At 43.0% G+C, this 14,881-nt stretch overlaps 1 protein-coding gene across 4 annotated transcripts in view; it reads left to right on the top strand.

Moving 5' to 3' along the window:
* Window positions 1–14,881, top strand: part of SPOP (speckle type BTB/POZ protein) — a 52,362-nt gene that overhangs the window by 28,338 nt on the left and 9,143 nt on the right. For 3 of the 4 annotated variants that reach the window (XM_082194484.1, XM_082194487.1, XM_082194485.1), the window contains exons 2-5: window positions 8,511–8,655; window positions 9,205–9,326; window positions 12,727–12,878; window positions 13,019–13,146. In XM_082194484.1, coding sequence (XP_082050610.1) covers window positions 8,578–8,655; window positions 9,205–9,326; window positions 12,727–12,878; window positions 13,019–13,146 — 480 coding nt within the window. In that variant the 5' untranslated portion in view covers window positions 8,511–8,577. Of the gene's footprint in view, window positions 1–64; window positions 107–8,510; window positions 8,656–9,204; window positions 9,327–12,726; window positions 12,879–13,018; window positions 13,147–14,881 lie in introns of all 4 variants that reach the window. The other variant, XM_082194486.1, reaches the window with a different exon arrangement.

Here is a 14,881-nt window from a genome sequence, read left to right as displayed (position 1 = left end):
GTGGGAGAGGCTGCAGAAAGCCACACATTTGAAATCTGAGTCTTTGGCATTCTTTCTCTTTCAGCTTTGTCTCTGCACTTCTCTGAGCTGGGATACCACGTTACATGTAAGCTGGTATTTTTAGGAAGCTACAGTGGCCTGGTTTCTATGCCCTTTTAAAATGTGAAGGGTTTTTGTGGAGGGGGGAAGCATTATTGGGTTGTTGCTTTTATTTTGATTACATATTTTGTGGTTTTATATTTTGATTTTATTCTGTGAACCACCCTGAGACCTCGGGGTATAGGGCGGTATATAAATTCAGTTTAAGAATAATAATAATAATAATGCTGCTGCCATGGGAAGCCAAACTGTGGATTACCACAAGTAAACAAGCAAAAGGGGGTTTGCTTGGACAGACACAAGCCGCAGGTTGTGGTTTGCACATAATGCTAAGCTAGCCCTCTGGTTTCCTTCCTTCCGGCGTGACACAGGAAAGATTGGGTGTGCACAATCTGAGCAGTGTGCACCGGCACCACATGCCCCTTTCATAGGCCATAGGTGCAGTGTGCATGTCATGCTAGGCCATTCTTAAACCGCGACTTATTTAACAGTTGTTTATTGCACCAACCAGACGTCATTCTCTGCAGGCAAAAGTAACTACAATGGTACCTCGGGTTACATACAATTAAGTTCTTAACCCAAGGTACCACTGTACTGATCACAACACATACGTAACAGGCTGTATGTAACTATATATATATTTTTTAAATGCAATTCAACATATATCAAAATATATGGTTCTATAGACCAACTTACCATATAAACAAAACATATTACAGTGGTACCTCTGGTTACGTACTTAATTCATTCCGGAGGTCCATTCTTAACCTGAAACTGTTCTTAACCTGAGGCACCACTTTAGCTAATGGGGCCTCGTGCTGCCGGAGCACGATTTCTGTTCTCATCCTGAAGCAAAGTTCTTAACCTGAGGTACTTTTTCTGGGTTAGCGGAGTCTGTAACCTGAAGTGTCTGTAACCCGAGGTACCACTGTATTAGAAATTAAAGTCCAGCAGACTGATCAGGAAATACAATCTATTCAGTTCTTATATTGGCAATATCCACGGTGTGGAATTCTTATATCAAGCTTGTCGTGTTCCATGAGAAGATGCTTTTAAGAATTCCTTGTATGCAGGTATCAGACGAAAAACTTGGAAGAATGGCACATGCAGAAAATAAGACAAGGATTCCAGGATAATTCCTTGTTTCGCCCAACTGGGCTTTGTCAGCCGTGCATATTCTGGATTATATAAACGAACATAATGTGATGTGAAATGCAAAAGTAACTATGGCTTGTTTTGTCATACTCTGCCCACCCTCAGCTGCGCCTCTTCTTTACATCCCTTAAGTCTGTTGTTTCTCATAGACCGGCATCGCCTCACAGTGTCACCATTTCCCTTCCTATTAGTTGGCTGTGAGAGCGAGGGTGTGGAAATCTCTGCGATCTTCAGTGCAGCTGCCATTAAGCAGCTGCTCTCCCCTTCCATTCTCCCAATAAACAAATGCCCCTACTCCTTTGCAGCTTTTAGTTTTTCAAACCCCTTTCTTCCCCTGTACAACCATTCGTTTTTGTTTTCCTTTCCCCAACCAGCAATCAAGTGTCATAATGAATTTATGCTTTGCGCTTAGTAAGCACTCTGCTGTTGAAAGACTGCTTTTACTAATGCAAACTTTTAAGTCGTTTCACCTGTTGGCTGGCTTGAATTTCAGGATCCAAAGCTGAGGTTTTGAACCCTACTCAACAGACTCTCTTCTGTACTTTGCTATCAAAGCGTAAAGTCGCAGAGAACCTTTAGCTACGTGGGGAAAGTGCATTTGTTTGGAAACAGAAATTCGCCGCCCCTCTGTGTCTTAACCCTCTGACCCGTACAATTTCTCTTTGTGCTTGTTAAAACGCACACTTTTTCCAGCTGCTAAAAAGTCTGGTAAAATCCCAACCCTGCTAAGCTGCCCAGTTCTGCAGAGGTGTGAACATCTTCCTGTTTGAAGCGCCCACCCTAGCAGCGCAAACGTGACACTCCAAAGGTCTTTGTGCAGGAATGTTACTTGGAAATTGGATGAGACACGTGTGGCTTAAAATTTTTTAGCAGCAGGTGTTGTGGGGGGAGTGCAGGTGTGGTTGTCAATGGTGTGTGTGTGTTGCAGCAGCAATGTTGGCTTCAGGGAAAGTGCCAGTGAAGAGGATCTGAGCACGGAGAGAGGCTTTATTTTCCAGCCACTCTTGCCTGATGTCTCTGTCATTTGGTGTGCTGTTTGGGCAGGGTGATAAAAGAGACCACATGCTATGGGTTAAGGAGGAGCCTCGGTTTGCATGTGCTAAGCCATAGCTAAGTTCAGTAAGCCAGCAACAAATAATGGTTTCTTTTCCTGAACAAACCATAGTTAAGGTACTGTGTTGGGTTCAGACATAAGCTTTGGTTAATGTTTATTTAAACAGTGGTTTCATTTCACCTGAGAATCAGGTCATAGGTTGCCTGTCGTGCAAGCCCCAGGCATTATGTTCCAACTAGGGATGCTTGAGAAATTAGAAATTTGCCTGTTCCAGAATGACCTGACCTGCATCTCTTGGACCAATGTGTTGATTGGAACTTAGTTACCCTCTGGCGTTTGCAATTCTCATATGTTCTGAAACAGTTTTTGACTTCTTCTTTTTAAGTATTTTTTTATTAAATATTTTATTAAGTATTTTCTTGTTTTACAGAGGTAGGTGTAATGCCTCGCATTCCCCCCCCCCCATGTAACATTTTTACAAATCCGTTTCATTTGTTGAGGCATTAGGGGGAGAAGGAAAAAAAAGAAAAGAAAAAAAGAAAGGGGGGTGGAGGGAGGGAAGATGGATGGGGGTGGGGTCGGGTGGCGGTGTTTCTGTTATGCTTAATGTATGTAGAGTTTGGTGTCAGCGTTGCTTGTGTTGTTCACTTGTGTTCCTTTGGTGGTGAGAGAGGTTGGGGTTGGCCTAGGGTGTGATTGTTTGTTTGTGATTGGCTGTGGTGATCTTTGCTTTCATGTGTGAGTGGGGTGGGTGGGTGTTTTGGATCAGGTTAGCCATATTGATTTGTATGCTGTTGGTGGATTATTGTCATTGTCCTGTTGGGCTGTGTATGTGATAAAGGGGAGCCATACCGGGGTGAAGGCGTCTTCTTCTGTTTGTCCCCGTGTCAGTTTCAGTTTATTAGTTAATTTTTCTAGTAGGGCTGTTTCCCATACTACTTGGTACCATTGGTCCATGCTTACTCCTGACAGGTCTCTCCAGTGTCTGGTTATGGTGTTTCTGGCTGCTGAAAGTAGATGGGTTATGAGTTCTTTGTGGTGTAAATGGGCATTGTTGTTCTTTTTAAGTATTTAAAAAAAAGTTTAAAGTGTTTATTTGAGAGAATATTTAGAAATGTGTAGTTTAAATGTATTATTTCGTGGATTTTAAAACATGCAGCTTTACTTAAAAAAATGAAGGGGTCCATTTACAGCTAAGCACTCAAACCCGTACCCTATGCTGGGACCAGCAGCCTGTTCCCCGCTTGGAAAAAGAGTTATTAGGCAGATACATGGCAGGTAGTTCTATGAATAGCTTTTAGGTGTCGATCACTAAAAAATGGAAACCTTGTGGCCTCTGCTCACCAGATTCTGGTCCACGTCTTCTAAGACATATGGGGGAACCATTGGTGCTCCACATGTTACTGAACTACAACTCCCATCAACCCCAGTGAGCAAGGCCAGTGTTGAGGGATGATGGGAGTTGTAGTTCAGCAGCACCTGGGAGGCCACAAGTTTCCCATACCAGCTCTAGAGGTAAAGTGAAACTTCCCTTTGACCCACCACAGTCATTTCTTAGCAGTGGTTTTTAATATATATATTTTTTAAAAATTGTCCAGTAGCACCTTAGAGACCAACTAAGTTTGTTCTGGGTATAAGCTTTCGTGTGCATGCACACTTCTTCAGATACCATGCACACGAAAGCTTATACCCAGAACAAACTTAGTTGGTATCTAAGGTGCTACTGGACAATTTTTTAAATTTCGACTGCATTAGACCAACACGGCTACCTACCTGAATTTTTAATTTTCCATTCCTAGTTCAAGTTGCCTGATTTCTGTGTGTAGAGAGTGCCCAGCTGTGGCATTATTGCATTTTTGTCCCACCCTGTCAGCTGGGACAGCTCCGTTGGTAGAGCATGAGACTCTTATAATCAGGCATAGGCAAACTCGGCCCTTCAGATGTTTTGGAACTACAACTCCTATCATTCCTAGCTTAACAGGACCAGTGGTCAGGGATGATGGAAGTTGTAGACCCAAAACATCTGGAGGGCCAAATTTGCCTATGCCCATTCTTAATCTTAGGGTCGTGGGTTTGTGCCCCCCGATGGGTGAAAGTTTCCTGCATTGCAGGGGGTTGGACTAGATGACCCTCGTCGCCCCCTTCCAATGCTCTATGATTCTGTGATTCTTTCACCAGGTTGCTCAGAGTTGTACTCCCCCCCCCATTTTCATCTCGCACCAATGCTTTGAGATGGAAGGGGAAGTGGCAGAGGCTTGAGGACAACCAGTGAGCCTCATGAATTATACTTGAGAGGGGATTTGAACTCGGCTCACCCAAAACCTTGTTCAGCACTCCGACCACTGTGCAGCACTGCCTAAATACTGCAGCATATGTGACGGCAGCTAAAGCAACTGCTGCTGACATAAGTGAATAAAAGCGGGGCTTCAGTAGTGCTTTGGCTTGTTGGCATGGCTATTGAGAAGTACAGCAGTACCTCAGGTTAAGTACTTAATTCGTTCCGGAGGTCCGTACTTAACCTGAATCTGTTCTTAACCTGAAGCACCACTTTAGCTAATGGGGCCTCCTGCTGCTGCCGCGCCGCCGGAGCACGATTTCTGTTCTCATCCTGAAGCAAAGTTCTTAACCCGAGGTAATATTTCTGGGTTAGCAGAGTCTGTAACCTGAAGCGTATGTAACCCAAGGTACCACTGTACATGGCAGTGGAAAAAGTGCTTGGATTAAAGACCTGCCAGTTGTAGCTCCCAGCAAAAGGGAAAATGACACTCTGATGTGCAGGTTTGACCCTTTGCAGGATGGTGTGAACAGATTTGTCCAGGTGTTGTGTACATGAGGCCTGATACACCCCAACTAGGGTGCTATATCAAAACACTGTTGTTGCAGTAGGAAAACAGGCTTATTCCTTACTTAACATGAAGATTTTTGTAGAGGTAGCATTCATCTCATTACCAGCCTTCTGGAGAGTGCAAAGTGTACAGGAAGGCAATTGTCTTGGATCGCTGATGGTTGTACATCTGTTATTTAAGGAGTTTGTGTCAGTTTTTCTACTTAGAATAGAGAAAGAATGTGTTTATATCTTCGGCACCCTGGAAGGTAGAAAGCATCTGAAAATTGTATCAGAGCTTGGAACTAATGTGCCAATTTTAAAAATATATATATGAGAGAGGTTTGTTGTTTTTGGAACGTGAACAAAAAACAGCAGTTCTGTTCATTTCTCCCCTTTCCCCCCATTGCAAATTCTATGAGAACATCTGTTTTTTTCTTTAGCTTATCTCTTGCACCTCTGCTGTTTGTGGCAGTTTTGATTGTTTTGGTGTGTTTTTTCTTTTTTAATTTTAGATTTTGTCGGGTTGGTGGATACACACATTTTGCCAGCTGTTAGCAGCCAAGTGTGTTAGGGAGCCACGAGGGATGGGAAGAGAGAGCCTTGTGCTGCTCCCAGAGGACCCAGATTGCTTTGGATGGGCAGGTAGCTCATAGTTCTGCAAGTCTGAGAAAAGGATGGTGCTGGTTGTAGAGGGAACCAGCAAACCACAGTGCACAAAGGAAAGGACCTGCAATTCTTTATGTGAGCTACTCCACCAAAGCATGTGAGCAAGGCTTTGATGAGCAAATCTAAAGTACAGTAGTACCTCAGTTTTCAAACGTAATCCATTCCGGAAGACCATTCGACTTCCGAAATATTCGAAAACTGAAGCATTTACTTCCAGAAAACTCAATACGGAAGCTGTGTGGCACGTTTGACTTCCAATAAGCATTTGAAAACTAAAGCAATTACTTCTGGGTTTTTGGCATTTGAAAATCGAAACATTCAACTTCCGAGACGTTTGAAAACTAAGGTACCACTGTATAATCTTCCCAACATAAGTGAGCCACATATTTTATTTTTTAAGAAAGTTTTTATGCTTAGACACTTTCATATTCAATATCTCAAGGCGGTGCACAGCCTAAAAACATAACTACCAACATTTATACATACATACCACCCTTCATCTGTAGATCTCAGGCAAGTTCACAACATAAAATTACAATGCAAACAAATACAAAATACCATATTTTTTGCACCATAACACTCACTTTTTTCCTCCTAGAAAGTAAGGGGAAATGTCTGTGCGTGTTATGGAGGGAATGCCTACGGGTGGCATGTCTACGGATTTTCCTCCTCTAAAAACTATGTGCGTGTTATGGTTGGGTGCGTGTTATAGAGCGAAAAATATGGTACATAATAAAAATAAGGGGGAAAAACAAGCCAATAATCCCTCCCCTTCCCACGACACATTTAAAAGGGCACCAGATGTCAATCAGCCAAAGGCCTGGTTGAAGAGGAACAGTTTTGCCTGATGCCTGAAGGAGTATAATGAAGGCGCCAGCCAAACCTCTCCAGGGAGAGCATTCCACAAACAGGAGCCACTGCAGAAAAGGCCCAGCCTCATGTTGTCACCCTCCGGATCTCTCGTGGAGGAGGCACACGTAGAAGGGCTTCATATTATGATCGCAGGGCCCAGGTCAGTTAATATGGAAAGAGGCAGTCCTCGGAGTATTGCAGTCCCGAGCCATTTAAGGCTTATAGGCTGTGAGCAGCGTTTTGATTGAATTGAGCACAAAACTAACTGGCAGCCAGTGCAGTCAAACCAGGATTGATGTAATATGCTCAAACCATCTTGCCCCAGTGGGCCACCTGGCTGCTGGATTCTGCACTAGCTGAAGTTTCTGAACTGTCTTCAGAGGCAGCCCCACATATAACGCATTTCACTAATCTAACCTAGAGGTCAAAAACATCAGTGAAAGCCAACTGGCAAAGAAAGGCCTGTGTGAAGAATGGTTTTCCAAAGACCTTGAATAGTGAGCAGCCAGCCTCTCATTTGCAAGAGTTCGCTAATTTTACTTTATTTTTAATTGAACATACCTCTCAACTTGAATCATAGACTCATACAATTGTATAGCACGCAGCAGCTTTTGTTGTTCTTGCCAGTCTCTTCAGTCCCCATAATCTAGTGCCTCACATAGTGGTAAAATTGCAATTGTAAGCTCCTTGGGGCAAGGACTGCCATCTCTCTAAAGTAATGTACAGTGTACCTTAACAGTGCTCTTTATTTTGAATGTTAATGGTGCAAAGTTTGGAGCTAGCGAAGCACCTGAGTTAGCTAGCTAGAGTGAGTCTGAAGTGGGTTTATATTGTTTCAGTGTACAAGTGCTACGAAAGGTGCAGGAGTTGACTCTGGAAGGGAGCCTTGTGATATTCCTTACTTTTAGGTTTAGGGGTAACTTGTGGGCAAGAATAAGAATGCATCTCATGTCTCCAGGGCTGTATTGTTTGGATGCAAGCCAACACTTCACAGGGCTGCTACTGAAACTCTTTGAATTATTTGTGATGGTGGTTTGGCCCCAGGTTCCTTTTGTTCAAACGCTGCTAAATGTCAGCTTGTGTTTGAAAAAGCTCAGGTAGAGCGTGGGATAAAACAATTATAGTTGTCTCTGTACGTAGAGTGGTGCAAGACCTTGTCCCATGACTCTTACCTTGTTTCTTGCTCGTCCCCTTTTATTCCTGTGGATCGAAAACAAGGTCCATATTTTTCAGTAGGCTCATGATTCTCGTTTTCCTCGGTTGTTCTCTTGAAGTTGCAAACCCATCCGTGGTGCATGATTTGACAGCCACTTTGTTCAACTAGCTAAAAGCTATGCTTTGATTCAGATCCCATCTCTGCTTTTGTAATTCCTTATTCCTCAGTTTCTCATACGTAAAAGAGGAGTCCTGATCTACGCACAGGAAAAAACCCGCTATAAATAAGTCATAAAATAAATCGTTATAGCAAAAGGGAGGGTGGGGAAACCCTATGTAAAATTACATAGAAATGTTTCGTGCTCAGTAGCACAATCTGGTGTTGCATGTTTATAATGCATTTAAAACACCCTTATTTGACTAGTGTAGCTGAGAAACTAGTGGCCCGCAGTGGGCCATTAAGGTAAGTAGTAAACATTGCGAAGCATTATCTTCCTTCCGCAAATTCAGCTTGGTGTAGAGACAGTATAGTAAGGTAACAGAGGTGGGGAAATCTGCAGTGCCTAACCTTTTCCAGTAATAAGACAATTTTTTAAAAACAAAGCACTGGAAAACTAGCCAGAACCCATGCTATTCTGAGGTAGCTTAACAATTGCTGAGAAGTTTTAACTAACCTTTATATCCCTCTTCCTCTTTAATCAGGGTGAAGTTTGTACACACAGATTTCTTTAACTAACCTGTGGAATCCTGTCTGACCTCCAAACTGGCGATGTCAAGGGTACCGAGTCCTCCTCCTCCGGCAGAGATGTCAAGTGGGCCTGTTGCTGAGAGCTGGTGTTACACTCAAGTAAGTCCGCATTTTAGCATCCTTTTGTTTGCCCCACGGAGGGGCAAAGAATATCTTAGTGAAAAGCAATACTGGCTGGCATCTTTGGTGCCTTGTTCAAATTGTCACGGTCCCGAGCCAGTGTTTTGGGCAGCGTGTGATGCTTTCTAAAACTTGAAGCTTGAGTTCTGCCCACTTTTAACAGTGATGAATCTGATGTGTAAAAGCAGGGAATCCCGTGACCCGTGTGATGTTAGTGTCAAGTTTCGCAGGAATGGCTGCCCTGCTTTCCATGTTCTGGATACCCTGCTAAGGTCTGTTTGAGCCATCTAATGGTCTAATGCAGCCTTTCTCAACCTGTGGGTCCCCAGATGTTGTTGGACTACAACTCCCATCATCACTGAGCTCTGGCCTTGCTAGCTAGGGCTGATGGGAGTTTTAGTTCAACATCTGGGGACCCACAGGTTGAGAAAGGCTGGTCTAACATATCATCATTGGAAATAAGGTATGTTGTCTTTCCATCATCTTGCTATTTGTAACTGTCTTTCTGCTGTTCTTTTTCCCCTTAAGATCAAAGTGGTCAAATTTTCCTACATGTGGACCATCAACAACTTCAGCTTTTGCCGGGAGGAAATGGGAGAGGTCATCAAAAGTTCGACATTTTCATCAGGAGCTAATGATAAATTGAAGTGGTAAGGATCATTATACAGTGCACAATGGGGACCAGCAACGAACACGGCATTTGGTAGCTTGTGGTGCTTAGAATTGGGTTCAAAACCCCTACTTAGCTGCACACTCACTGGGAGGCCTTGGGGAGGTTGCTAATGCTTAGCCTCAATCCTGCCTTCTGTAAAATGGCACAATAATGACTTGACTCGTGGGGTTGTCTTCAGAATGACTGAGGCAATGAACTGCCCTGACCTTCAGGGGAAAGGAGAAACGATATACAAACATGCTTCATATCAATATCCCTGTGGTTTACTTGTGACTCTCAATACCATCCATCCATATTGAAAATGCAGCTAAGACCAAGGTGTTAGAAAAGATGCAAGTGGGTAATACCTTCTTAACAGGAATTAGCAAACTATATGGAGCAATCTGCGGGACACAGAGCCTAGGACTTGCCAATCAGAAGGTCAGCAGTACAAATCCTGTGACTGGGTGAGCTCCCGTTGCTTGGTCCCTGCTCCTGCCAACCTAGCAGTTCAAAAGTATGTCAAAGTGCAAGTAGATAAATAGGTGCCGCTCCGGCGGGAAGGTAAATGGCGTTCCCGTGCACTGCTCTGGTTCACCAGAAGCGACTTAGTCATTCTGGCCACATGACCCGGAAGCTGTACGCCGGCTCCCTCGGCCAATAAAGCAAGATCAGCGCCGCAACCCCAGAGTTGGTCACGAGTGGACCTAATGGTCAGGGGTCCCTTTACCTTTATGGAGCAATCCGCGAAAATAATTGTAAATAATAATCTCTCCGATAACTGTAAAATAATGAAAGGCACTAGACAAGGCTGCCCATTATCCCCGCTGTTGTTTATATTGATGCTGGAAGTAATGTTACAGGATATAAGAAAGAACGGGGAAGTGAAAGGAATTTCGGTGGGACAACAATCCTATAAACTAAAGGCTTTTGCTGACGATGTGGTATTAACAGTAGAACAGCCACTTGAAAGGGTTCCTAAGGCATTAGAGGATATAAGAAAGTTTGGGAACGTGGCGGGCCTTAAAATAAATGCAGAAAAAACTAAGATATTAGTAAAAACATGGGTGACCATTCAAAAAAAAGAACTGGAAATGGTGAGTGGATTAAGAATATGTATAAAGGTGAAGTACTTAGGGATATGGCTGGCTGTGAGGAATCTCAACTTATTTTAAGATTATTAAGTAAAGGTGTGGAAGGAGATTAAAAAAGAGTTGGAAATATGAGGGAGAATGAAACTTTCCCTAGTGGGTAGAATACCAGCCATTAAAATGAATGCCTATATTACCTAAAACGTTTTTATTTCAGTCCATCCCAGTGGTCAACAATTTACACTGCTTCAAAGAACAGCAAAAAGATATCACTAGATTTTTCTGGCAGGGGAAGAAACCAAGAATTAAGCATAAACTTTTGATAGGTAGTAAAGAAAGAGGAGGCTTCACTCTGCCAGATTTACAATTATATTATGAGGCAGCGTGTCTTTGTTGGCTAAAGGAATGGATTGTATTGAAAAACACCCACCGATTGCATTTGGAAGGTCATGATCTCAAATTTGGCTGGCATACATGTCTATGGTATGGGAAAACTAAAATACATAAATGTTTTTCAAACCATGTGGTTAGAAGGAAGGTATATAGAGTTTGGGAGAAGTATGAGAACTTGCTGGAAAGGAAGACACCTTTGTGGTTATCGCCAATAGAAACAATTGTTTAGAAGAGAATGAATATGGATAGACAAGACGACATAAAGAGACTTATTGGATTTTTTAGAAAGGGAACCTAGACTCAAGACTATGGAGGAAATAAGTATAGTAGCCAGGTAACAGACTGGTTACAATATTATCAATTAAATGAGTGATTCAAAATGGATAAGAAAAACAGATTTTCAGACCAAAGCTCGCAATTTGAAAGAGATTTATTAGAAAATAATCAAAAGTTATTATCTAGAATGTATAAGATGTTATTGAAATAAGAAACAAAAGTCGAGCTGGTAAGATCATCAATGATTCACTGGGCAACAAACATAGGGCATAGTATAGAATTTGACCATTGGGAGAAATTATGGAAGAAAGATTTAAAATTTACTGCATGTTATGTGTTGAAACAGAACTGTTTGAAAATGGTTCACACATGGTATTTAACCCCCAGTAGACTAGCTAAGATGTACAAATCGGAATCAATGTATGTTGGAAATGTAAAGAAGTAGAAGGAACATTCTTCCATATGTGGTGGACATGCAAAATAATTAAAGGGTATTGGGAAATGATATACAATGAGATGAGGAAAATGTTTAAAAAAACTTTCCCGCAAAAAACAGAGGCATTACTTTTGGGAATGGTACAGGCAGAAATACCCAGATGTCAGGAAAACTTATTTATGTATGCCCATACTGCAGCTCGGATTTTGTTGCAACAGAAATGGAGGGTGAGCGAGGTTCCTAACAAGGAGGACTGGCAACTAAGAATGATTGAATATGCAGAGCTAGCAGGTTTAACTAGTAGAATAAAAGAACAAGAGGACCAAGTATATAAAGAGAAATGGGAAAAAATTGTGGAGTATTTGGAAAATAACTGTAAATATGTGAAAAATTTAGCAGGATTAAGGTAAATTCAACAGTATAACATAAAATAAAAGCATAATAAAAGGAAAAGAGAATGAAATTGCTATATAAGAATATGCAGAAATAATGGGGAAATCAAAGGAACCAGGAAAAGGCAAGAAGGGAAGTCATAAATGATTGTCTTATTATAAAGTAAGATATGAATGAGGGAAATGTTGATTTCAATGTAAATGTGGTTCTGGAAACTGTAATAATGAAAAAATACTTTTAACATTTTTTTTTTTAAAATGAAAATGTAGCTAAGAAATCTTATATTATCATCTGCAAAGGGCCAAAATGTGTTGTCTAACAGATTGCAGCAAGGCATGACCATGCCATCTAAGCCACAGGCACACCACAAGATCAATATCTCCAGATGGCTCAAGCAAGTGAGCCAAGCCATACTTGTAATCCATGGGCATTGGCCAGTTTAAACTGGGACCTGTACAAGATAAATCCAACCTAGTGAGGAATCCAAAGGAAGAGCACTTGGGTGCATCTCCATCCTATTTAATATCTAGTTCTGGTTGTCCTTGCTCCTCCAGAAGAAAGCTAAGGATGTGGGAGCACGAATCCCACGCAAGGGAGAGAAAAAAAGTCCAAACAACTCTTTTCCTCTTTTGGGATCTCTGTGGAGTAACTGCAAGCATCGCCTTATCAGAGGTTGTGCCTCCCTTGTCCCCTACATTGCATTTTCTTTTGTGCACCCAGTGCAAGCAGATCTGTGTGTGGAAACTTGTTTCTGCCAGCAGGTTTAAGACCATATCGAGAAGATGAAGATTATCTTTCTGCTTCTGCAGGTGTTTGCGCGTGAATCCAAAGGGCTTGGACGAAGAGAGTAAAGATTACCTTTCGCTCTACCTGCTACTGGTCAGCTGTCCAAAGAGCGAAGTCCGAGCCAAATTCAAGTTCTCCATCCTGAACGCAAAAGGAGAAGAAACGAAAGCAATGGGTATGCAGAGTTGGTGGCCGGTTCCTTGCGCTTCAGTTGCCGTTTAAACACAGGCAGCGAGAGCGAATGAGAGCCCTGCTTGTGTGTCTCTTGGCTTTCCTTTTTCAAAAAAGAGCCCCCACTTGTTTATATATTTCCAGAGAGTCAGCGAGCCTACCGGTTTGTGCAAGGCAAAGACTGGGGATTCAAGAAGTTTATTAGAAGAGATTTTCTCTTGGATGAGGCCAACGGACTCCTCCCAGATGACAAGCTCACTCTCTTCTGTGAGGTAAGGAGGGGAAAACGACGCGAAACCTTTTCTTTCATTTGGAAGAAAACCGCAGAAGGGCTGCAAAGACGTTTCTCAGCTCCCATCGCATGTCCAATCCCTTTGTCCATCACTCCTTCTGAACTGAGCACAGTAGTTGGAGTCGAATGGTGACCCTGAGTGTTTTGTTTGGGAGAGGGGCCTTTTGTAACTCCCTCCGTAAGGTGTGGCTTGGCTCGCTTGCTTGAGTTGTCTGGAGCTATTTCTCTGCAAGCACTTTTTCTCGCTTGTGGCATGCTGTCATGTGAATTACGTGGATTAACCTGTGGAGGGGGAGGATGAGGAAGCAGATGTGTGACTAGAAATGTATAGTTCCATAAATCCGGGGGGAGGGGGAATACTACCTTTTTTTGCCTTTATGAAATTTATAAAACAGTTTTGTACATCTTTATTCAGAAGACCCACTCTTGTTTAGTGGAGCTTACTCCCCCGTAAGCATGCATAGGATTGCAGCCTCAAAAACTATCAGTGCGTTAAAGTGAAATCTAAAACATGTTTTCTCATAAGTAAACCCCATTCAGTGAACCTTGGCTCCTGGCTTGCAGTGTTGGTTTTGTACATGCCCAAAGGGCAGTAGATGCCAGGGTATTAGTTTCTAGTATCTCCACACTAGATCAAAATTTCCCAGAAGAAAGGAAGTAGCAATTTACAATGGTACCTTGTTTGCCGAACGGCTTGGCTCCCAAACAAGTTGGCTCCCGAACAGTGCAAAAGTAAGTGTTCCAGCTTGCAAACATTTTTTGGAAGCCGAACGTCTGAAGCGGCTTCCGATTGAGTGCAGAAAGCTCCTGCAGCCAATCAGAAGCCACGCCTTGGTTTTCGAACGGACTTCCGGAACAGATTAAGTTTGACAACCAAGGTACCACTGTACAAGAAAACAAAGGCCCCAAATGGTCCTCTGATGAAGAGGGCAGCACCTCTAGGAGTTGAAATGCATCTTGGGTTTGAGTGTCACATACTGTAATAGGTTTGAGTTACTCGTGCGTAAACTGTCCCCGTTAGGGGGCTTAATTGCCTTGGTTAAACCGTCCTGACTGCACAGCCCATCTCAGCATGGCTGCCTCAGTCGCTAGCAGAATCTGTCTGTGGGCGTTTCTTAAACCTTTTCCAGCATAAAAGCTGTCTGACTCCCAGTCGTCTCCGCCTCTCACTGCGCGGGAGTCTTCTGCGCAGGGAGGGCGTGGGTAGTGGAGGACCTGGGCTCTCCTCACTGATCTCCAGAGAAGAATCCCGGAGCTCTCCCTCCGCTTCCCCCATTTGCCCCCCTTGATCCCTGGTGTTACGCCGATTTCCTTCCTCCTCTACCAAGCTGCGCCTCCCCCTGGTGCTGGTTCCTTCCCCTGCAGAATCTGGGAGCCTCTCCTTCGCCTCTCGCTCTGATGTCAGTTCCCTGACACATACGTACACTTTTGCCATGTTCTTTAGGTAGCCTTAACATAAGAACCTTCATGTTTCACATTTTGAATGAGTAAAAAATCTTGCCTTAAAAAGCATTTGACTCGTGCCAAAAGAGAAAGCAACTTTTGATGGAGTATTGTCAGTGATCTCCAACGTTTTCAGTTTTTCTGTAGGATAGATTGGGGGGGGGGGTCCTGGTAGAGCACAGTAGAGAAAATCATGTTTCTTCCAGGCCTTTGCATCGCTCTGTGTGGGGCTTCTTCGTCAATAGACAAGGCCTGTTCCCCGCACAGCATGC

Source organism: Podarcis vaucheri (assembly GCF_965113315.1).
Source record: "Podarcis vaucheri genome assembly, chromosome: 13".
NCBI classification, from domain to species: domain Eukaryota; kingdom Metazoa; phylum Chordata; class Lepidosauria; order Squamata; family Lacertidae; genus Podarcis; species Podarcis vaucheri.
This window is presented reverse-complemented; position numbering and strand designations above follow the sequence as displayed.